Here is a 24,599-nt window from a genome sequence, read left to right as displayed (position 1 = left end):
ATATGCTAACCTACTTCTCACTTGAGCATGGTATAAATCTATAAGCTGTTGTGTCGTAAGCACTTTTTGAAGATTTCGAAACAGATAACATATGGAATTCAGTTTGGAACAAAGACTGGAACAGTGATATCTCCAAGATAAGTTTTTATCAAAATTAATTCCCAAAAATTTTACTTGACATTCGCTATTGATAGGGCTATTATTAATTCTCAAACTTAAGTTGCTAACCGATTTTTGGCGATTATGAAATGTTACCGAGCGAGTTTTTGCCGGATTCATATAAAGATTATTTTTATTAAACCACTGATGTAGTTCATTTAAAAGAAAATTACATCTATTCTCCAATACATTCCAATCACTGTCTGCAACAAGAAAATATATATCATCCGCATACATTGTGATGTGAACATTAGATAGAACAGCATGTATATCGTTTATATATAGTAAAAACAATACAGGGCCCAACACAGAGCCCTGAGGTACCCCTAGATTGGATGTTAATTTCTCAGAACTTATATAACTTAAACAAGAATGTTACTTATGTTTTATACCTACATACTGTTCACGATTGTTTAGGAATGATTTTATCCATTTTAAAGATCGTCCTCGCACTCCAGATTCTGATAATTTGCCAAGTAAAATACTATGATTAACGCAATCAAACGCTTTGCTTAAGTCACAGAATATTCCCAGTGGACACTTACCAGATTCAATAAACTTTAAAACAGTTTCGTAAAAGGAATTATTATTAGGATGCTCATACCAAGTTTCTTGTCTCTAGCATTCCCCATGTTAAAGAAAAAAATTAAAATATGAATTTCATTCCCCTCCTTTAAGCGGATATATCGCCTCAGGGGTGCAACTTTCATATAAGGTATTTTTACTTCAATCCACTTCTTTTTGGCTCTACATTCACTGGTACCATTTTTGCTACTTCATTTAAAAACACAATGTAAATTATTAGAACACCGAAACTCTACTTACCCACAAATATACAGGTGTCCATTATTTTCCCCAATAACCTTCCACACTTCATCACTTTCTTTCTCCAATAGATGCGATACATAAACCTTTTGGGGTTGGTCCCTTGAGAAAGCCAGGTGTAATTTGAGAAGCCCTTTGTTTTCATACGCCAAAAGCTCATCTTCGTACAAGAAATCTTCCGACTTCTTCCTACAACCGAAGTAAAGTATGGTGTCCCCAACCGCCTTGCCTTCTTCCTTGGAATTGTCCCTTTCCTGAATGAATCCTCTGAAAGGAGCCAGACCAGTTCCAGGACCGATCATAATGATGGGAGTCTGGGGCTTGGTCGGTAATCTGAACTGCGATTTACGTATGAAAATAGGAGCGGTAGGCAGTTCTTCGCCTTCCTTAGGAATCTTCTTGGAGAGCCAAGTAGTGGCGACACCCTTATTCTGGCGTCCTGTGGGTGTAGTGTACTCCACGACCACAGCAGTGATATGCACAGTGTTTGGATACAATTTCGGAGATGAAGAAATGGAGTAGTAACGAGGCTGAAGTCTGGGCAAGAGCTCACTGAGATGATCCAGGGCAGGTTGACAAGAAGGCATATCTTCCAAAATGTGCACTATATTCCTGTTGTCGTTTATTATCCATTTCTGGTACAGAGCCTTGCCTTCGGGGCTCGTGCTTGCCATCAGCTTCAACTTTTCCTTTTCCGCTGGGTCCGTGCAGTATTCTGCCAATTCCTTGAGAACGTGAGTTCTGGGGTTCTGAGTGATGTCTAAGTAGTGCGTGAGCGCAGTTCGGTACGTACAAGGACATGGGAACGGGTGCTTCTTGCTTGATTCCTCGTCGGTGTTGATTAAAGTGAATACGGTGTTCAAGTCTTTACTGCAATATTTACCGATCTTCTCTACGAGCTGAGAACTGTTCACGGGATAGACAGCCAAGTGGTCTCCTGCGTCATAACGCATTTTCGAAGCCTCGATGTCGAATTCGATGTGCATACAAGACCGATCGCCGGTTTTGTGCAATTCGCGATTGACCTTGATCTTTGCGAGGAAGGGGTTTTTGGCATCGTACGGTCTGAAAATAAGGTTAAATGTTATTGAAAAGATTTTGCAGGAAGTTGAACACTTACGGTCTTTGGTTTCTGAGGGAGTGGAGCCTAGCCATTTCTCCGGTGTAAACTCTATCAGGGATTTCATCGAACTCCTGTAGTCGGTACTGGCGTATACTGATGTCTTCTCCGGTGGATTCGATTCCGAAATGCTCGCAAACTACAGGCCAGAATTTGTCTTTCCATGTGATGAAGTCGTCTTCAATGCTGAAGTAAAATGTTGATTAATTTTTTTTTATAAAAATCTAAATCTCAACATATTAGAGATGTTTGACAGGTCATAAATTGGACGTATACAGGGATGGCCAGAAGTACGGAATAAAATTCATATCTCTTGAATGAGTTAATTTTTTTTTAAACGCCGAAACATGTTAACTGATTTTGATTTTTTCCCATCTTTCGGTTATATAATAATTAATTTGTATTCAACCCCCTAACCCCCAACTACCCCTACTTTTTTTTTCAAATGGAAACATAAGGCATGAGGGGGCTCGTTGAAAGGCTTATAGAAAAGTGAATCCAGCCATACCAAATAAACAAGTTTTATTTTTTCAATAGCAAGTTTTTTTTCATTTAGAAATTGAAACAACTAGATAATTTACAAAAATAAACTCAATGTCGCAAATGCTGAAAATGTCCTCCATTCACTATTTGGCATTCTCCAAGACGATAGTAAAAGCTGTCCACAGCATTCTGAATGACTTCAGCTGGTAAATTATGCATCTCCGCCCTAATCTTGTTCTTTAAATTCTCAATATTATCCGGTCTGTCCTGGTAGACTCTTTCTTTCAAATATCCCCAAAGAAAATAATCCAGGGGTGTTAAGTCGGGGGATCTTGGCGGCCATTCAACTGTACCCCGTCTACCAATCCAGCGATTTGGAAACATTTCATCTAAGTATCTTCGAACATCAATACCAAAATGTGGGGGAGCGCCATCTTGTTGGAACCAAATTCTTTCATTCGGTATATCTGGATCAATTTCATGAGGGAAAATCACAGCTAGAGCAGGTATCAGGTCAAATGTTAGGAAATCCAGGTAGCGTGCGGCAGTAAGATTTTCTTCAAAAAAGAATGGGCCCAAGATTCTGTTGTTGATGATACCTGCCCATACATTAACTTTTTGTGGATGCTGCGTATGCGATTCGCATGTCCAGTGTGGATTTTCCTGGGACCAAAAGCGATAGTTGTGCCTGTTAACCACTCCATTTAAATAAAACGTAGCTTCATCCGAAAAAAGTACGTCTCGTTGAAAACCATTATTGTCGTCACACCGTCTCATCATTTCCTCACAAAATTGTAATCGCCTATCATAATCGTCTTCCAAAAGCTCTTGGACAAGACATACCTTATAGGGGTGGTATTTCTCTTGTTTCAGAAACATTCTAATTGCAGTTCGAGAAGCATCGTGACTGCGGGCCAATGAAACAGTTGAAGTATGAGGATTTTCAACAAGTTCTAATGCAATATCTAATTTCTTTTCTTCATTCAAAGCACGTGCCCCTCCATTTTTAGGCAAAGTCTGTATTGTACCGTGTTCCTCAAATTTGTGAAATATTTTACTAACTGTCCCTTGCAAGATTTGGTTTTCGGGATATTTCGTATTAAATAAATTGCGCACTTCAGCCTGACTTCTTATTTTGTCTCCACATCCAAGCAATATCAAGATTTCGATGGGTTGCCTTTCCGACAATACCATTGCAATTCAGTAAATAACTTGATTTTGACACAATAGTAACGTTTCAAACTCCAATTTACAACTAAAGTGAAAAATTAACCAGAAAGCCTGGCAAGTAAGTGGTACCAAAAAAACGCACATAAAAAATATATATTTTTTTGTGTTAGCAGTGATAGGTACAGTTTCAAATTCTTTATTTTATTCTGTGCAAATTCATGGAGGATAACACTGAAGATAGTTAAATTTTATTTCACTTGTCAAGTAAGCCTAAAAACCTTGCTATTGAAAAAATAAAACTTGTTTATTTGGTATAGCTGGATTCGTTTTTCTATAAGCTTTTCAACGAGCCCTCTAATGCCTTGTTTCCATTTGAAAAAAAAAGTAGGGGTAGCTGGGGGTTAGGGGGGTGAAGAAAAATTAATTATTATATAACAGAAAGATGGCAAAAAATCAAAATCAGTTAACGTGTTTCGGCGTTATAAAAAAAATTAACTCATTCAAAAGATATGAATTTTATTCCGTACTTCTGGCCATCCCTGTATAAGGTTTCCATAAAATAAATAAAATACTTATTCAGGGTGTTAGAAGTTTGACTGCCTTAATTTTAACAGACGATAGAATAAGAATACATTAAAATAAATAAAAAAATCTTATATGACATAAGGTCCTAAACTCAATCATTTCCGAGAAAAAAATTATCAAAATCTCCAACTTGATGTGTACAAAAGTTCGATTAATTGAGGAATATTGACATAATTGCATGCATATATTACCATAAAATACAGCATTTATCACTTTTTTTTAACTTTCTTATGCCTAATTCAAAAAAATAATTAGCGTAATAAATTTAAAATTCGATAAAATTCATATCGAGCAATACGACAACGGCGCGGCGGTTTATTATCACGAGGTACTAAGGTGTTCAGCAACCACTAATACGCAATTCAGTTGGTATCTGGAATTGGACCTTGTCTGTGCATGTTTATTGCGTATCGCTATTTCCTTTTCTCGACGTGTTTTCCAGCAAGTGCGTGAAAATTGGATTCGAAAGTGTCGTGCGTTCATCGAAATTGGTGATGGTCAGTTTGTTTTGTACTTATGCGTTTAAACATTATTGAATTTTGCCTTTTAACGTATGATTATTTAAGCTAAAATTTAAGCACAACACTATCTTCGTACTAAAAATTTGATACATTTTATTTTATTTATTTAAAAACTGGAAAACAATTGTCTTGAAATTTACTAAATGTTTCACAATAATAGTTGTTTACATTTTTGTTATTCCGTAGGACAAGTCTGCCGCGTGCACACGTGGTGTGCATCAGCTGAGTAGCATTAGGTTAAATGCTGTTGTCACGTTGTGATGAAACTCCCCAATACTCGCTGTATTTTGAAAACTGTTAATCTTGCGCCCCTTTAATATACACCTTTTTTGATCATTTACGATTACTCTATCTCATGCCAATAAGTAATGGCATTCAAACTTCTTACACTTATTTGAAAATATTTGTGTTTTAAATCTTAATGTTTGAAAAAAAAATGAAACAGTTTCGTTTTCGATGGACATAACCTGGAAAATATTGTAAAATTTATGTTTTCTTCACATTCACTTTACAAAAATAAAAGTCTTTAAAATGGTTTTTTGGGCGAGAACTATACTTTTAGAGATACCTATGTATTTTTTTTAATGGAATAATTGAAATTCAAAAAATTTCAACAATTTTGGCAAACATATTACGCATAGCGCATATTAAGTAATCACGTGTTGCGAAACAAATAACTAAACAATGGTAATATAGCCCCCATTTAAAATGTATGTTATTCTGTAAGCGTTCCCGTACTCACTTTGCATCATCATCGCCAAGTCCAAGGTCAAACACGCGAGTTGCACCTAATTCCTCTAATCGCTTGTCAATGTATATTGCAACCTTGTTGTAATGTTCGTAAGTTTTATTTCCCAATCCAAATACCTGAAAGTAAGAGAGAAAATCGTTGTTTATGCCTTTTTTCGCCTAAATGTTACAGAATTTTTAGAGTCGGTCCTGTACCCGTCAACTTTTTGCGTATTAGGAATAAATAATATGTAGGTATGTAGGTACTTAAATAATTAAGAAGGACTTAATCTTTTTGATAAAACTCATTTATCTCGACGATACTTAAAAATGTAGCTTTAATTGACCAATAATTATAGATACAGTTTTGATAAGTAACTACGTCTAACCCAAAGAATAAATTATAAGACTTATTCATTAAACCGATAATTTTTTTATATGAATCTAATCAGCAAGATGACTGGTTACTGATTAGTGATTATTGATTATTTTAATTGATTACATTTTTTAAAATAACTAGTGGAAACTTTTTGTTAAATTTATAAGATTGAAGGAATTTAGTTAAAAAAAAAACAGGTTATGTTTAGAATTTTTCCATGGGACATCAGTCGATGGGAGCAACTTTTCCAAATTTTTGGTAAACAACGCACCATTTAAATAATCAATAATCGGAATTCATGTATGGAGAATTATTCGATATGCATTTTAATGAAATAAAATTTTAGACTTAGCCTTTCTTTAATTCAAATGTAGTAAATACCTACTGGCTTTACTAAGAATTTATAAGATTTTAAAGTAAATTAAACTTTTACTATCAAAACATTTTTCGGTCCGGGCATAAATGGATGGAAATTCATCCTGTTTTTTTTGTTCACATTCATTGACGTCATCCGTACCTTAATTTTTATATGAAGAAAGCTGAATTGACTTTACCCGGTGAACCCAATGACGCAAAACAAATAATTCTCACCGCCGATAAACAGGTTCATGAAGTGTTCGCAAAAGAAACAATTATTCCAATTTTGCCTGTCATTTCAAATTGGCAACAGCGATAGTTAAGATCACAGTAGACCTTTTTATTAGCGACATCACATACGCCAAATAATAATGCACATTTTCACGAAAAATTTCTCAATATTTTCACTAGATCGATTTTCGACTTTATGTACTTTGGACATAAGTGGCAAAAGAATGTCTTCTTTGTCGTGACTTCAAACATCGCGATATTCTGGCATTATTAGAAATATTTAAGAAGTGTCAAACCCCAAGTAACAAACAAATAGAATTTATACAGGGTTTCAGAACTTATCCAAAAAAAAAATTCTGGATGTACAGGGGACCCTTACAAATACAATTTTGTAAAGAAAAAAATCAAAAAGGTCAGTTCGAAATTGATTTAAAAATACACTTCTGCACGGCACTGGAAACTGGTCCACTGTAAAACCTGACCTCGCACAATGCGACCGGTATGGCGGCGTGATAAAAACGGACAAAAACTTTCGCAAGGAAAGAAATATGTAAATAGAATTTTATCGCACCTATTTTATATCGGCAAATTCAAATGCTTTTGCCTTTATTAATTATTAATAAAATTAATTTGTGTTTTTAAATAATAAAATCAATTGACATAACCGATTCTGCAACAGCAATTGTTCAAAATTTTATCCACTCACGTGTAAACACATTTGGGTCCGTCTTACTCACTTTCTATGAACTAACACAAATGTTGTCTTGCTTCACCATAACACAAATACTTCACCATAATACAAATGTCGTCTTGCTTCACCATAAATTAAAACGATATCCATCAACTCTGAGTTGCTATACACACAAGCCATTTTTGACACTACTAAAAAACCGATGTAAATACCACAGATAACAGGTAAAAACTACCGCAACGACGGATTTCAGTATTAGGAGTCACATGGCTCTCCACGCGTATTGCGAATGACGCTAGAGACTACAGTTGTCCAGCTATGTAATGGTTTAATGTGCTATAACTTCAATAATAACCCGAGCATGCGCATTAGGAATAACACGACCAATTTTTACTTTATTTCAATTTAGGAATATTCTTTTATATCGTTTTTATAAGTTTTAGGCACATTAGTGTATCTATTTTACAAAACACGTGCGCTTTAAATGGTTTTAAATTCATGTAAAAATAAATTAATTTGAAGTTGTTCATTTCTATAGTATCTATGTAAATAGTACACCTGTACAATTTCACGTATGAAAATTTTTTGCGGGTTGCCTAAATATGTGACGTCATATATTTAGGCAACAACATAGTAACTTTAGGAGAAGCAAAGCAAGAAATCACAAAATTGACATACAAGTAACCATAACCAAACTTTCTTGTGGCTACTTCGCTTACATGAAATTATCTTTAATGCGCATGCTCAGTAACACATAATTTTAATTTATTAATTACTTTAAAAGTCAATACTGTTGTATAAATTTAAATATACAAATTCTATAATTTTTTTAGTTTGTCACTTGGGATTTGAAACTTCATAAATATTTCTAATATTGCCAGAATGTCGCTATATTTAAGGTCATGTCAAAGAAGATATTTTTTGGCACTTATGTCCAAAGTACGTCGATCTAATAAAATAATTGAGATATTCTTCATGACAATGTGCACTATGGAGTTGCCTATTATTTGGCTGGTGACGTCACTACTAAAAAGGTTTATAAGCAATAACATTAAATTTAATTTTTTTACATTTTACACATTCTGATGAAAAAAAAAAACAAAAATTATATTGTTCATTGGAGTGCTATTGAACAGCAAAAATAATAAGGTTATTTCTGAGGTTGTCTCAAAAACATACGTTCCAAGAACAAGGTAATTATATATTTTTTTGTGCTAGTGGAATTCATTTAATAATTTTAATTCTAGCTCATTATTTGAGTACGAAATTTAAAATACACCTGATGATTCATTTTTAATTATTTCCGTAATATTTATGGCTTAATATTTAAACTGCAAGTTTTTTTTTCAAAATCGATAAGAAAACTTAAAATTTTGAACAGATATAAAAAACCTTACACTTGGTTATTTGTAATGGGATCTTGAAAACAATAAGAGAGGAAAAATGAGTACCTAACTGGGAAAGTTATTTTGAAAAAAAAATAAAATAAAAAATAAAAATAAATATTACTAATGTTGCATTGTACTTTATATTTGTGACATATTAATGGTATGTCCTATACTGTACAATGGCTTTTATAAAAAATATCCATCGCTCTAGAACGAGCGAAAGATGAAAAAATAATATTTAATTATGTTTTAATATTTCACAATTTCAAACCGGATTAAAATCCACGGGAACACATTACCGATTTGTCATACCTATTTACCTTTATCCGCCGCGATTTTTTACCACGGTTTCGAATCGATATGTTCTTATCTAATTAGCGGGCGTGACATAATTAGTTATACTAGGGAATTGATATAAAAATCTCCGACATTGACTTACAGCGTAATTCAGTCCGGTGAGGTCGGCATCTCCGTTTTGCAGCCATTCGTAGAACTCCATGGCATTGTCTGTGGGGTCCCCTTCGCCGTAGGTCGCCATGCAGAAAACGGCGAGCGAGTTCGGAATCGATTTGAGGTTAACCAACTCTTCCTGAAAAAAAAAAGAAACGTACAAGTTTGAGTAAAAAGAAGGGCGTAGTTTGGTTAATTTAATAAATTTTATTGTGCAGGTACACAGTGGCGGCCGGTGCGGGAGGGGTCCGGGGCGCCACTCCCTTGGAAATTATCATAGAAAAAAAAATTATTTAAAATTTAGTTTACAATGTTATTATTATCTACATAATTAAATAGATTAGCTTTATGAAACACATTAAAAAGGAAATGTTAAATTTGTAATGTGCAGTCAATTTAACTCGACTTGCAAAATTATACGTGAGCTCCTCATAGTTCGCCCCTAAATCTGTAAAGTGTTCACAGCGGTGGTCATGGTTACCGCCGTAATCAAGTAATAGTTATTCATCGCTTTTTTTCTCATTAAACGTAATTTGTTTACGTGTGGGGTAAAATTTTGTTACCTACGTATTGTTTCTTGTTTTTTTTTTAAATATTGTAAGTAAAAGTTTAAATTATATTGCAAAGACAGACTAACAGCACTTGCAATGAAAAATCAGTGGTGCGAGAAATACCAAACTTAAATGAAAAAGTAATTGAACAGTTTATTTCGGGTAAAAGCAGAAGAGTGGATTTTTACTATAAAAAATAATGTTGAGAATATTTTCACTATATTTCAATAGTACTTAAAATAAAACTACTACCCAATTTGACTTTTTTCATATTTTGAACCCTTTTTTTTCGCCCTCCCTGGTATAGAAGTCAACAACCGCCACTACAGGTATAATAAAAAGTAAAAAAAAATATGTCTAATACAGGCTGTTACAAATTCGCTTCTCACTACAGGAATCACGGAAACGGTAAGAGCTACGAATTAGCTTAAATGGGGGCAAAGTTGCGTAATCAGGGGACCAACATTATGCCTCTAAATAATCAAGGCTAACATGATTAGTTTTCGAAATATTTGAAAAAAAAAACGAAATTTTGGAAATCCGATTTTGTTTAATTTCAGCCTTGTTTGAGGTGATATGAGATGATATTTTTTCAATATCACCTCAAACAAGGCTGAAATGAAACAAAAACGGATTTCCAAAATATCAGTTTTTTTTTCAATTATTTCGAGAACTAATCATGTTAGCCTTGATTTTTTTCGATAGTTTCCGAGATCCCTGTAGTGAGAAGCGAATTTGTAACAGCCTGTATAAATAAAGTACTTTCAGACAATATCTTCAATAGAAGAAGCAAATAAATTAATTCATATTTGAACGAAATTGAGCAAGATCCTAATTTCCAAAAACGTGGAGTACATACTAGTGATGTAACGAATGCCAGTTTTTAAGCATTCGCGAATGCGAACATCTGTTGTTAACATTCGCGAATGCGAATACGAATATTCAGTTTTTAAATCTAGCGCCGTTTATCTATGATTCAAAATATGCCGCGCGTGACGCACATAATATTTCCGGTGACAGCGGCGCTAGAGGTTAAAGAAATTAGCGTTGTTAATTTGGTAGAACGGTATTTTTGTATGATTGGAATTTTGTTTTGTTTTCGCTACCGGCTCAGATGAGTTTGTGAATTGTGAGGTTAGACTGCTGTCAGTTATTTCTTAACTTTTTTGTTTAATTTACCTAATATTGTCTTCACATTCTGTATTTTTCTTTCACGTTCATATTCGCAAAATATTCAAAGATATTTGCGAATGCGAATATCATAAATCAAACGAATATTTGCGAATGCGAATGCGGATATTCGTTACATCACTAGTACATACTGACTAATCGTTTACCACATATTACATTTAGTTTTATTAAGCATTGCCTATTACATAATAAAATTTACGCAAAAATTGACAAGAGTTCATTACCAAAAAGTAAGTAGAGTTTGCTCTATAAACTTTTTTCCTGCGCGACTCGATATTCGAGATACAGGGTGTACAAAAAAATATATATTCTCTGCCATATCTTCATAATACGCTGACAGAATTGAATGAAATTTACTACAGCGTAATCACTTAATTAGACCTATAGAGGAATTTATCGGCATGATTTTCCCTGAGGAGATTGTAATTTTCCTCTATTTACCACAATTCCTCTAGTGTTTAAAAGTTCAAAATGAACTGCAACTTCAGGAATAAATAAAAAAAAAACTAGTTATAAAACTAAAACGAGATCATCGTAAAGCTTACTAACAATACTAACAGATAATGCAAAGGTATCAATTTTTGCAGATGGATTTTAAACAAATATGAGCATGTGTACTAAATTTGCGCATTATGCTCGGCAAATAAGTAAATTATCTCCTAAACGGCTGCTACTATTAAAAAACACCAAGAAACACTTGTCATTTTTTATTTAACGTAACAGTACGTGAATGTAACATTATTTCTACAAAAAAACACCACTGGCGTATTTTTTTCTTGGGAAACGGAGTGGCACCTTCAGTACCACGCCACTGGTTAATGTCACGAGGTTAATATTACATTCTATAAAAGGTCTAATTAAGTGAATTCGTTGTAGTAAATTTCATTCAAATCGTTCAGCGCATTATGAAGATCTAAACATATTTTTTTTGGAAATTTGAACACCCCGTATCTCGAATACCACGTCCCCCAGGAAAAAGGTTTATAGAGCAAACTCTACTTATTTTCTGGCAATTAATCCGTAGTTGCTGTATATACATACAGAAAAATGGATAGATTCCATTCAGAAAGTCGTAATAAAAGACGTATTTATCTACGTCCTGTTTTTATTGCATTTTTACGTACGTCGCTGTTTTCACGTAAGTAATATTTCGACCTAAACTAGAATAAATGAAAAATTCCAGTTATTAATTAATCTTAGTATCTCTATTATTTAAATCATTTCCAATAATATTTATAATAGCCGCATTGTACATTTGAGTATATTTTCCTGCATTAAGGGAAGGGTATTTGTCGGTGTAATTAAATTGTCCCAATCCATTAACAACCCTAGTCCAGGGATAATGACTAAACACAATCAATTCAACAATCAAATCTTCGATAATTAGTAATTTGAAACAAATTATTATTTGAGTAAAACATTCCTATATTTTTAAATTAATTATCACAACAATTTCACGTGAGTAACAGTATTAGCTATTTTATAAAATACCGTAAAAAGCAAAAGTAGTTTAAACTTTGAACTTTTTGCTTCAAATTAATGTGGTGGCTATTAAAAGTAATTACTTAAATCACTAGGATCATATACATGTTTTCCAATAACCATAATACCTTGAAAACTTTTTATTAGATAATAATAATGTCATGACAATGACACAAGAAATTAACATCAGAAAGGACGATAATTCCTGTATGGGGTAAGTAGCTTTTATGAAATTAAATAATCTACTTTTTCATATTCATCAGTTTATGTATTTAACGGAATAGTAAAGCAAAAACCCTCAGATTACAATGAATGGATAAAAGGAAGATTTCCAGCCGCAACTTTCTCGCATATCATTATCCACTTCTATGAATGACGAAGTCAAGGTTAATTTTGTTCCGATACAAACCGAAAGATTAGTTTGGAATTGGAATTAAAAAGTAAACACGTGTCGCTTATACCCTAATAATCCCCGATATAGTCAGTCCAGTTATGAACTATTACATATTTAAAATTTAAATAAATTACTTCCAAGGTTAATCATACGCACGCACATATGAATCTACCAATGTTAGGGGATTATGTAATTCATTTTGCACTATTCTATTCTTAGAATTTCCTAATCAATATTAACAATGACATAGAAAAAAAAAGTGTAGCATTTCCTGCCATTGTTTCAAAGCCTTCTGTTTAATACTGTGTATAACCACAATCTTATAGATGTGAAACTAATCAATCAGTGAAAAATTTTTTGTAGTTTGCTAAAGTACAAAAACAAATAAATTCGACCTTACTGAACAAAAAAGCGAACATATTGCGTACCGCTGAGGTTGAGAGGGAATGACACGTCGTAGTAAGTGATTCAGCCATAGGGATAATCATTAAATAAGCTGTAGGTTCTCCAACCGATGCTGTGTAGAGTGCATTATTAGAAATATTATTTTCTGCCATTTTTAGGCACTTTTAGCAACCGTCGTCGTCTAAGTATACGACAAAGTAGGAAAAACTTCCAATTAATATTTCTATGTTGACGTCAATTAAGACTTACCATGTCGCATTCCTCCGGATCAGCCACCATGCCCTTCAGTCTATACCTAACCCCTTCTTTGGCCAATCTGGTGGCAAATTCTTCGCCCGTGCCCGTTTGGCTTCCATAGAATACGACTAAGCTTCTTCCGGACGTTTGCAGTTTCTTAATGAAGGAGTTGTCCGAGGAAGTTTGTAGGGCCATCGATGTAGGTCTGAAAAATATATATACATTAACACCTTCCAACGGTTCATATTTTGTTAAATAATTAATTAATCATCAGTGATTATTAATGGAGCCTACTTTTTTAACTGATTATTATAAAAAATTAATGAACTTGAACATAATTATATGTCGCGCTAGTTTTGATTGATGGCACAAGCATTTTTATTTGAAATTGCTTGTTACAAGACACTAAGAAATATATTTAAGTAATGTAACTGTAAGTGGAGGTCAGTTTTTTAGAGGTAATAGTAAGTGTTTTCCAGAATACTAAGCCCGAGTTCGATTGTATGCGTTTACGGTATGTTGTTAACTTTTAAAATCAAACTAACGAAATGTCCGAGAACGAAATTGTAATGAAACATGATTATACAGGGTGATCCACAACTTATCCAAAAAAGTTTGGGCATGAGAAATGGAGTCAATATCGTAAAAAAAATGTTTGTAAAATCCTTAGTTTCCGAGAAAAAAAATATTGAAGTTATAGTACATTCAACCACTACATAGCTGGACAACTGTAGTCTCTAGCGTCATTTGCCACGCGCCTCAGCGACTCCGAATACTGAATTCGGATTTTGCAATCGTCGTTGCGATATTTACCTGTTATCTGTGGTGTTTACAATATGTTTTTAGTAGTTAGTGTCAAAAATGGTTTGCGTGTACTCGGAGTTGATAGATATCGTTTTAATTTATGGTGAAGCATTTGTGTTATGGTGAAACAAGACAACATTTGTGTTAGTTCGTAGAAACTGAGTACAACGGACCTAAATGTGTTTACACATTGGTGGTTAAAATTTTGAACAATTGTTGTAACATCGGGTATGTCAAATGATTTTATTATTTAAAAACACAAATTAATTTTATTAATTAATAAAGGCAAAAGCAGTTGAATTTGCCGATATAAAATAGGTGCGATAAAATTCTATTTACATATTTCTTTCCTTGCGAAAGTTTTTGTCCGTTTTTATCACACCGCCATGCTGGTCGCATTGTGCGAGGTCAGGTTTTACAGTGGACCAGTTTCCAGTGCCGTGCAGAAGTGTATTTTTAAATCATTTTCGAACTTTTTGATTTTTTCTTTACAAAATTGTATTTGTAAGGGTCCGCTGTACATCCAGAATTTTTTTTTTTTTGGATAAGTTCTTAAACACTGTATAAAAAAAAAGATAAATTGCCTTTGTGTCGACATCTTATTTTAAAGTCGTCTATTTTTTTTGACAGCAATGCGAACGATGATTTATTAAATATTAACTATGTAATATGTGGATAACTAGTCCAATTAAATGGGCCTCTAAGTCGCAATGTTGGTCAACTTACCTGAATTTTCTATAGAAGTTAGTTTGAGGTATATAATAACAATTAGTGACAGTAATTTTGTTTTCAACCCCCGGCCAGGGGTGAAAAAAGATAAAATAAAGCTAACACAAAAGGAGTAAGAGCTAAAAAAAAATTTCTTATAAAAGTTGTAGAGCATAAAATTCTATATAAAAACGGTCGTTTGACTTTTTCTTGTACTATTAAAATTAACAGAGTTAGGGACTAGAAGTTAAGTTATGATTTCAGAATTTTTAAAAATCATGACAAGCAGAAAAATGAAGGAATTTTATATTTTTTTTTTTTCAATCTACACTAAAAAATCTAAACTTACTAAGCAATAGATATATTTTTTAATTTTTAATAAAAAATTATGACAATTTCACAAACCGAAAGTGATTTTTTATCTTTGGCGTAAAACAAAATTTCGAAAGCAACTTTTCATTATTTTAAATAATCAATCGAATGGCATAGAAAAAAATCGTTTTAGTGTTAAAGCATAAAAATTAACGATTAAACATTTGATATTGTAATAACTTTTTTATTAAAAATTTAAAAAATATTTATTTCTCTGAAAAGAAAGTTTACAATTTTTAGAGTAGATTGAAAAAAAATTATAAAATTCATTCATTTTTCTGCTTAAGTAGACATATATGATTTTTTAAATTTCTGAAATCATCCCTTAACTTCTAGTTTCCCTAACTCTGTTAATTTTATTAGTACAAGAAAAAGTCAATAGACCTTTTTTATGTAGAATTTTATGCTCTACAACTTTTAATTTCTATTTCGATTTCTTCGATTTTTTTTCTAGCTCTTACCTCTTTTGAGTTATTTTGAAAAACCCTTTTATTTTATTAGAATTAAGATTTAAAGGCCAATTTAATTGGACCAAGACATATGTTACTAATTGCAGGTAAAACTAATCTACTTGTAGGTATGTTTTAAAATACTTAATTTTGTTATTTTATAGGTACAATATACACAATAAAAAATAAATAAAAATACTGATACATTTGACATAATATTCAAAATCATTTCAAGTTTTTAATACTTAAAAGCACGGTGGTTAGATTGTGGATCTCAGTATCAATGATCTCTGACCGAGCCTATGACATTGATCTCACTTAGGTGAATTACATAATATCAATACATTTGATGTGATATGACAACGGCCAACGTTAATTCTGCGAAATGAGAATAGACGAACCTGTCGCTTAATTTTACTAAATTTTTGGTTCATTGGTTTACGAGAAGGGGATTGTGTTATTAGTTTCCACTGGAATCGACACGGTACATGTAGATTTGTAATTTATTTCAGTGTTTACTGACAGTACGACGTGTTTGTGTGTCGTCATTGTTAAGTTTCTATGGAATATCATGAGGAAAAACAATGTACATGTATCAAGGAAAATGACATTTGACAACAATATATGTCATAGCTCAAATTGAAATCTAATGACCTTTTCCACTGGAACTATTAATTTATCATTTAATGGAAGTTACTAACGACTTGCATTGTTTAAAAACAATATATTTGTTGATAACGGTCTTATTACTGAAGTTTATCGATAAACATTACACCTACGTATACACTCATTTATACATCAGTAATTTTTTAAATATTTAATTGTGTTGAATAGCTATTTTGTATTTATATTTGTACTTATCGTATACAGTGTCTTCTAGTACCAAAAACTATAATAGGCGAAATTAAAGCAAACCCAATTCCTAATATTACTGGAAATATTCCTATAATTTTACTCCATTTGCTGATTCTGGCCCCATCTAAAATACTAATAGGTACATTAAAGAACTTACTGTATTGAATACGATTTTCCATTGGCCACCACGGTATTCTTCTTGCTTCTGGTGAGAAGATACCAACTGACCCCTCCGACCAATAGGGCCATCAGGATAAGGTCCGTGGTGCTAAAAAGGGGATCAGATACCTCAGGGATGGGTTGTGTACCAAGCTTCGCTTCTGATTCGTCCATGATTGCACCCTGAAAAAATCACAGCTGGTCAGTAATGGAACAAAAATTTGTAACCTTAGACGACACACGCAAATAGATAAACAAAGTGTCCCTTCAAAAACTTACATGTATTGAGATATTTCTCAAGTAAAATTAAGAAAAAATAAATAATGAATAATAATTTATAATGAAATAACTGTAACAGTTAAAACGATAACAAAACTAAGATATTTATTAAATATTTTTATTTATATGTTGGCATGACATTTTATATTTTGTAATCGTCAGAGCATAAAAGATAAACATTCAATTATCATTGTGTCTGCGTTAACAAAGCAAATATCCAATTTATCCTGCTTTATATTTGGAAAGTTTATTTATTATTACCTTCCAAGAATCATGGCTAACCAAGGTACTTTAAGCAGTAAAAAACTGGCAGACTCATTCAAGTTCGTCAAAAGTGACCTTTCATTTACATACATTTAAACATTCTTACATTATTCATACATAGAAAGTGTTACAGATATAATACCATTTACGAAATGTGCTTACGGCTTGTTTCATTTAACGACTTCTAGATCCTAATAAATAAATGATCGTTTACTCTTTTTAATGGGTTTAAAAAATCGTAAATTTTTCCATTAAAATTAGCAACATAAGGTAAATTGTAAGCTTTGAAGCGATAGATATATCCAGTTTTTCAACAGTTACAGTAATAATTTTAGTACACAGAAAAAAAAGATTATTTTGAATCAAGAATGAACAAAGTAATTAAAAATTCAGTTTTCAGCTGTATAAAATGACACCTGGCCTGTTAGTCCTGTAGCCAGGGGGGTCCCAATTGCCTCCTTCATTTAGATGGAGTTACCCAAGTGTTTTTTTGTGTATTTTGAGCTGTAGAACACGAATTTTTTGGGTAGAAGTTTGCCCGGATGTCGATAAGTTTTTTATTAACAAAAAAAACTGAACTTAGTTTCTGGCAAAATAAAAAGTATTTTCCTATTCTTTGACCCATTTTAAGAAGAAAATGTCTATTGCAATTTTTTTGTTAAACGCATAGTTTTCGAGACAAACGCCGTTAAAAACTCGAAAAATGCTTTTCTTTTGATTGAATAGGTATTTTGTAATTCTGTTGACGGCGTTTGAAAGTTCACGTTAAATACTACAAATTATGAGTAATTGCAGTGTGAAAATTTGTTTTTTCCACTATTTGAAGCTGAAAGTTTTATATATTTCTGGCCATTTTGAAGCTACTTTTCTTACAAAAATGTACAAGATGGTCCTTCTTAATACATTATAATATATTATGGCACACTTTTTCTTGTCTTTATTATTATTGTTACAAGAGTTACATATAATTTTTATTTTCATACATTTTTTCATATTTGAAAAAATAATAAAGAAATTAGGAGGTGACATTTACGGTGAACCATACTCCAACCTTAGCCTACAGCACTTTGATAAATACTTAATTCAAAAATTTTCTAGGAACAGAAATAATAAATTTTATCAAAATTGATCCATATTAAATTTTGTGAGTTTTGTTTGCACTGCATTGAATCAGTTTTTTCAATGAAAATTGTGACCAGAACATAAACTAACCTTTAAAAATCTTTCAATATAGATAAGACCTATTGCATATTTTTTAAATTCAAATTAGTAATGAAAAAATGTGGTAATGAATGGAAAAAATTAGTATCAATTTTTTTCAGTAAATGACGATCCTATGAATTCCAAAACAGTATAAAAATGAAACTGTTTGCAGACGAACTTTGTTAAGTTCTAACTTTTTCCATTTTGGAGACAAATATTTCTTGTAAGCAAAAAAATATGAATAAAACCAATGTACCACAAATAAAAGGTCATGAAAACATTTTCAAATCAATTTGGCGTTATACGTCGCTAAAACTCACCATAAACATGGAGCTGATCCACGAAAGTCCGTACTTAAAAACCATTTTGCATAAATAAATTAAATATATCTAGTATCACAAAACTTGTCCACCGTCTGTTTTATCAGAAACACCGAAGCACTCGCGCCTCGCGACCCAGCGATTGACTTGAGAGTGTGAAGCCGATGGCAACGACGCCAGGTTGTTAAATATATGCGATAACATCGCCGTGGTCATGACGTACTTCGTTAAATGGATAGAAACAAATAAACACCTAAATTGCACGTCCCCTTGCATGACTGGTCGATATTCGAGTCTGCAAATAAGTCCGCAGGAGAAATGACACGCTCTAGAAACTCCAGATACAATTAGATGATTCTAAATCTAAAAAAATAATTAGATTGTCTGTGCTTCAAACAGTTCCTTTCACTTTTTCATTTCATTCTTCATTCTAGATATATGTACGTTAGCTTTAAAATTGTCTGATTTTGATGGTCGGAATTTGCCGTTTTGTCAAGACTTAGCGAGCCTACCCTGTCCAAAAACTAAACTTTTTGCAATTCGAACTGTATCAGAATTTGCCATAAATTACCCCTCACAAATCAAACGGAAATTGGCTTTCGGTGAAATCGGTCGAATTTTGGATATGTTGTTCCTTTCGGTGTCCAGATCAAAAGTCTCCATGGGCACGAAGCTCGAAAATCTCCCCTGCGAGCAGTACTCAGCTTGGAAGGTTAGAGACCGGTAATCCCCGATTTTTGCTGATTCTACCTCTACCCTTGCATTTTCGGGATCAACTTTATTAGTGAAATTATTACCACAAAGTGAAGCATTATACTCAAAGCATCTTTTAATATTTTTTAATATGAAGCTTAATTTTTTGGAGCACCGTATATAAGAAAGTTCAAATTTTTACTGAAAAAAAATTATAATAGCAAATGATTAATTAAAAAACACAATATTTTAAGGTTATGAAAGTCAAATAATATTGTACCGTTATTTTTCTGTTCACAGTTTCCAGATATAATTTAATTTATATTTAACAATTTCTTGGAAAAAATGTTTGAAAGTTAGGAAACAAAACATTTTTGGACATGTTTAAGTTGTAAATTTCCGACAAACATCACAAATATATTTCTCATATCACATTTTTTTATAAATAAAGATACCCCTCTTGTACATTTGGTGTTATTTTGATTTGAACACTCACAACGACACTCTTATACGCCTATGACACGCACTAATTGTAACACTCAGACAGAATGGGATATTAAGAAGTCAAAACATGCAGCCTCTTTTTGTGAACATAAACAAAGACAGGCGCTTTCAGTAACACCTTTTTTAGATCTCGTTCAAATGAAAATATCCCGCGCTAAGAATTTCAATCAAATACGTATCGCTTATTTTTGCTCAAACACAGCACGTGGAGAGATAAGTAATACCTACTTATCAAGTTTGTGAGGATAGACTCGTACTCCGTTTATCTATTTATATTGAGGCACTTGGTCGTACCGCTTTAATTTGCTGCACTTTCTAATGTATTTCTTATAACAGATATAGGGGTCAGTGTTTGTTGTGAACTTAATCAAATACGAACTTTTCTTATATACGATATAACTATGACTTGCTCTGTCTGTTGCCAAGAATTTATGATTCGCTTAAAAGACAGTCATTATACCATTAAATTTGTCATAAATTAATCTAAAAACTATTACAAATATAAACATTTTACAAGACGAAAGTAATTGATTTTTAAATAATTTTTAAAAAACGATTAAAATAAAAGAATGTTTCGCATGGTCAGTTTCTCATGATTTATATTTCTCTAATAATTAATGCGTCTATATATGTATACAATGGGACAAAAGCTAGTTTTTATTTTTTATTTTCAAAAAAATATTAGTAATCATTTCTAGTTCCTACTATTTCTATTTTGCATGTTGAGGGTATTTACTTAATCATTATAAATTAATTAGATGTATGCATTAGGTTTTTTCTAGACAGAAACATAATAACAGCTGTTATCTTAATTGGCTTCGATGGAAGTAAAATGTCGTGATGATGACAAGTCAACAGAATTTATTTCTAGAAAATGAATTAAACATATTAAAATTATACAGAGTTGATAGTTTAACTAAAACCAATTCTGTAACTTTTAAAATCAAAAATAAAATAATTAAAAAGGATTAATGTTTCTAACACTGACGTATTTACGTTGCAATTTCACAACTTTGACCTACTGTCTACTGTTTTTTTTATTTGGCCGTCATTGTCTTCGTCTTCTCCTCTTCGTTATCATCAAAATCACTGTTCCCTTTCCGAACTTAAAGAGTGACCGCAAAGTTAGCCTATTTTCTCACCCTTACCAGAGACCTTAAAAAAAAAATCCTAAAAATATTCTGCATATGTCAAATTATTGGTAATGAAAAATCAATATGATCATATTTTTTAGTTTTTCGAAAAATGTCGAAAATCATCCCTAATTAGGGGTTGATATGATGACGCAAAACTGAAATGTATAAATAATATCAATAAGAATAAAAGCAATTCTTATTGTATTTTTTCTATAAAATAAAATCTTACAAATAGGAAATAATTTATTTTCATGATTAATGAGGGCGTGTAAGTCCACACTTAAAAATATGCTGTTTTGCGGTCACTCTTTGTCTCTTTAAAATAATTTTGTCCCAAGATCATAAAGTAAGAGTAATCTTATTCGTTCGAACTTTTACTTAAAACGGTATAATTCCAAAGACATACACATTAATATTAAGCAACAACAGACTAACCTCAAGAAAGGTCATCACTAACACGAAATAGTTCTTGAAAATTTCACTATTTTTGTTATATGATCACTCGAACTGAATTTGTACTTTTGTTACTATCTACTACTGTTAGTTTTATTCCGTAAAATATTTTATTCTACATATATGAGGAAAATAAAAGTTGAGATAATGATAAAATATGTCATCATTAATTGAAATATATCGCCATATCTTCCAAAAACAACTAAGTTCAAGGAAACTACCCTGCCATCTGATTTCTACGTAGGCATAACTAGTTAATACTTATTATTTGCGTACCTTGCTTTATCAGATTTTTAAATTAAATATTAGTCATGTTGATTAGTAACTACTTCGTTAAAAGGATAAAGAAAGATTTAGATTTCTAGACGTTATTGTGCAATTTGTTATAAATGTCGCTATTAAAATTATAATCGACAGGCAATTGAAAATCAAAAACAACATATTTTATGCCGTTTTCCAAACATCAAAAATTTGTATTAGGGAACGTTCACAATTAAAATTTATACTCATACCAAATTTTAAAATGATATTTTTTGATTAGAAATCAGTGCAAAATTAAAATGGTTGGCAACAAGTTTGAGGCATGAATGCAAATTTTAATTCTGAACTAATAAATTTATTCCCAATTTTTTATACCAAAAGGAATTTTGCATACAAGTCGCAAAAATTAAAAAGGATAAACTATGTTTGTTTAATATAATTTTTAGTATATCCGTAAAGAGAAATAAACCGATGAAATTTGCATTCTTTCTGTGCCTATCTAAAATAATGCCACTTTTATTTACATTTGTATATACCAAAAAATAATTAAATTACAGAAAGTATTTTAGAACGTTACTTACCAATAATAGGAATTGTAACATTTATTAACGTCAATGCAGTTTAAATTTCAAACAAATGTAATATCAACTACCTTTATGTTCCTAATTTTCACAGTAAATAACAGACTAGTAAGGCATTAAACGTTGCAGGTACAACGGGTGTTATAGGATAATAATTACCCTCGGCGTATCCATATAACACTCCAAGTACCTTAGTTACTATAAGCAATATTTGAAATAGTTATTCCTTCAAAAACAATATTATAATAATATAATCAATATGATTATAAATCAAAATTTATAAATGCTAATTAAGTCTTACTAGTTCCTAGTATCCTTAGGAACTTTTCTTAACCATTACAATTATTTTGTTATTTTAATAAATAATTTTTTCAGAATTTACACTTTTTCATAAAAAGTTTTATGCTTTAAAAATATGCAGAGACAAGGTTATACAGCCGTTTAGATTTCGAACAAAAAAATTGATACTATTTTTCAATGGCCTAGAAAAAATTGTAACAAGTTTCGTAGGTACTACCATTTGAGGATTTTTTTTCCAAATATACATATTTGAATTCTACTCATTGTGTTAATGGTACAACGCCCATATTTTTTTTATTGCGACATTATTATGTAATCAGAAAAACAATTGAACATCAAAACAATTTTTTTACAAAAAGTGCTACGCTATTTTTAAATTAGTCAAAAACAAGTATTAATGAATTCAATTTCCGGTCAAACCGGAAGGTGAACAACAAATTCTCGCGAATATTTCCGAAAAGTTTATAATGTGTCCCTACACCATTCTTTGCAAAAACTGAGTGTTTTTTATTAAAAAATCGTTTTCCGCCGTATCTGATTAAATTGATGTTCAATTATTTTCTCAACTGCATTTTCCGATTCCGCACAACTTTTTACATGTGTCGAATTTTGCCCCATTCAAAAAATTTAACAAGAAAAATGTAAATAATCTCTAGATCAAAAGGTAACGCCCTATTTAATATTTTTAGCTTTTGGGACACATATGACAGTAACTTTTTTTTCACTACACATTATTAATAGAACATTAGCCTTAATAAACAAGGATATTAACTTTTGTCATTTTACTTTACTTTAGAAGGTACTAAGTTGTACAGATCAAGTCTAGAAATGTTTCTATCACAATCATGGGAATTTTAGGAAAATTTTTAGATTTAATTTCAATTACCTTTTAACGTAAAATAAAAATATAATTGGTACGTTACTTCTCTAGACACTCACAACAGTCCACTTTTTCAAAACACTACTCACGTGTTCACAAGAAATAATCTGTAAATCTGAGGGATTCACACAGGTAGTGCGAATGTTGACATTTTTGTAAATGGAAAGTTCTTCAGACGAAAATCGAAATTATTGAGCACTACTCATTCTGCCATTTTATTTCTGATGGAATTCCAAAGTAGGTCCAACCACATCACAGGAAATTAATGAAGAGAATCTTTTAAATTCATCACATAACAAGAGTAGGTACCCAGTTGTTAGAGCATAACAGTTTGTAAATGCATGCTGTAATGTTACATAATTTTTTTTTGGTATATTATTGTAATCTATACAAGCAACAAATTAAAAATGGTACGAGTTCTATGTTATTAAAAAACGAGCAAAAGAACCAATACTGCGTTTTAACATGAAGTCAGCAATCTAATCGTAGAAGTCATTCGTGAATATCATGCTGACAAGGATTATGGAGAATCAGAGAATGATTCAGATAAAAACAAATATGATTCCCATTTATTAAGAATATTATGATTAAAATACCGCATTGAGTGTAGATACGTCGTTAAATTGCGATTTTTACAATTCCATATCGCCAAAATGCTTCACAATAATCATAATCAATTTCTAATCAGCACGCGCTTATTCAGGGTCGTATTGCATGCATAATGAACATGTAGAATAGCTAACGCAATCGACATTAAATACATATCAATGAATACCCCCAAAATATATAGTTCAAGCAAATACAATTTAAATCAATTTAAACCAAAATTGATGTGGCGTTATTACATAAGCAACTGCATAATTTACAGTGGTTACACACAGCGTATCGGCAGCAAAGTAAACAAAATGCAGCGCTCTGCTCTCCCACAGCTTACAAGCTGCTAAAGCTTCCATTGCACTGTAAGGAAGCCTAACAATACAAACTCTCAAAGCTTCCAAACCATGTACTCCAAGGAGACCTTGCAAACAAT

General features: G+C 32.0%; 1 protein-coding gene across 2 annotated transcripts in view; it reads right to left on the bottom strand.

Annotated features, from left to right (window-relative positions):
- LOC108904057 (NADPH--cytochrome P450 reductase) overlaps nucleotides 1-24,599 on the bottom strand; it is a 38,591-nt gene that overhangs the window by 3,876 nt on the left and 10,116 nt on the right. The window contains exons 1-7 of one of the 2 annotated variants that reach the window (XM_018706440.1): nucleotides 18,762-18,973; nucleotides 16,694-16,878; nucleotides 13,361-13,553; nucleotides 9,078-9,227; nucleotides 5,606-5,730; nucleotides 2,105-2,290; nucleotides 985-2,049 (exon numbers count right to left, since the gene is read on the bottom strand). In XM_018706440.1, coding sequence (XP_018561956.1) covers nucleotides 985-2,049; nucleotides 2,105-2,290; nucleotides 5,606-5,730; nucleotides 9,078-9,227; nucleotides 13,361-13,553; nucleotides 16,694-16,878; nucleotides 18,762-18,806 — 1,949 coding nt within the window. In that variant the 5' untranslated portion in view covers nucleotides 18,807-18,973. Of the gene's footprint in view, nucleotides 1-984; nucleotides 2,050-2,104; nucleotides 2,291-5,605; nucleotides 5,731-9,077; nucleotides 9,228-13,360; nucleotides 13,554-16,693; nucleotides 16,879-18,761; nucleotides 18,974-24,599 lie in introns of those variants that run through there. The other variant, XM_018706441.1, reaches the window with a different exon arrangement.

The sequence above is a fragment of the Anoplophora glabripennis genome, unplaced genomic scaffold (genome assembly GCF_000390285.2).
Source record: "Anoplophora glabripennis isolate ALB-LARVAE unplaced genomic scaffold, Agla_2.0 scaffold14, whole genome shotgun sequence".
Taxonomy (NCBI): Eukaryota; Metazoa; Arthropoda; class Insecta; order Coleoptera; family Cerambycidae; genus Anoplophora; species Anoplophora glabripennis.
Note: the sequence above shows the minus strand (reverse complement) of the source record. Positions and strands in the feature narration are given on the sequence as shown.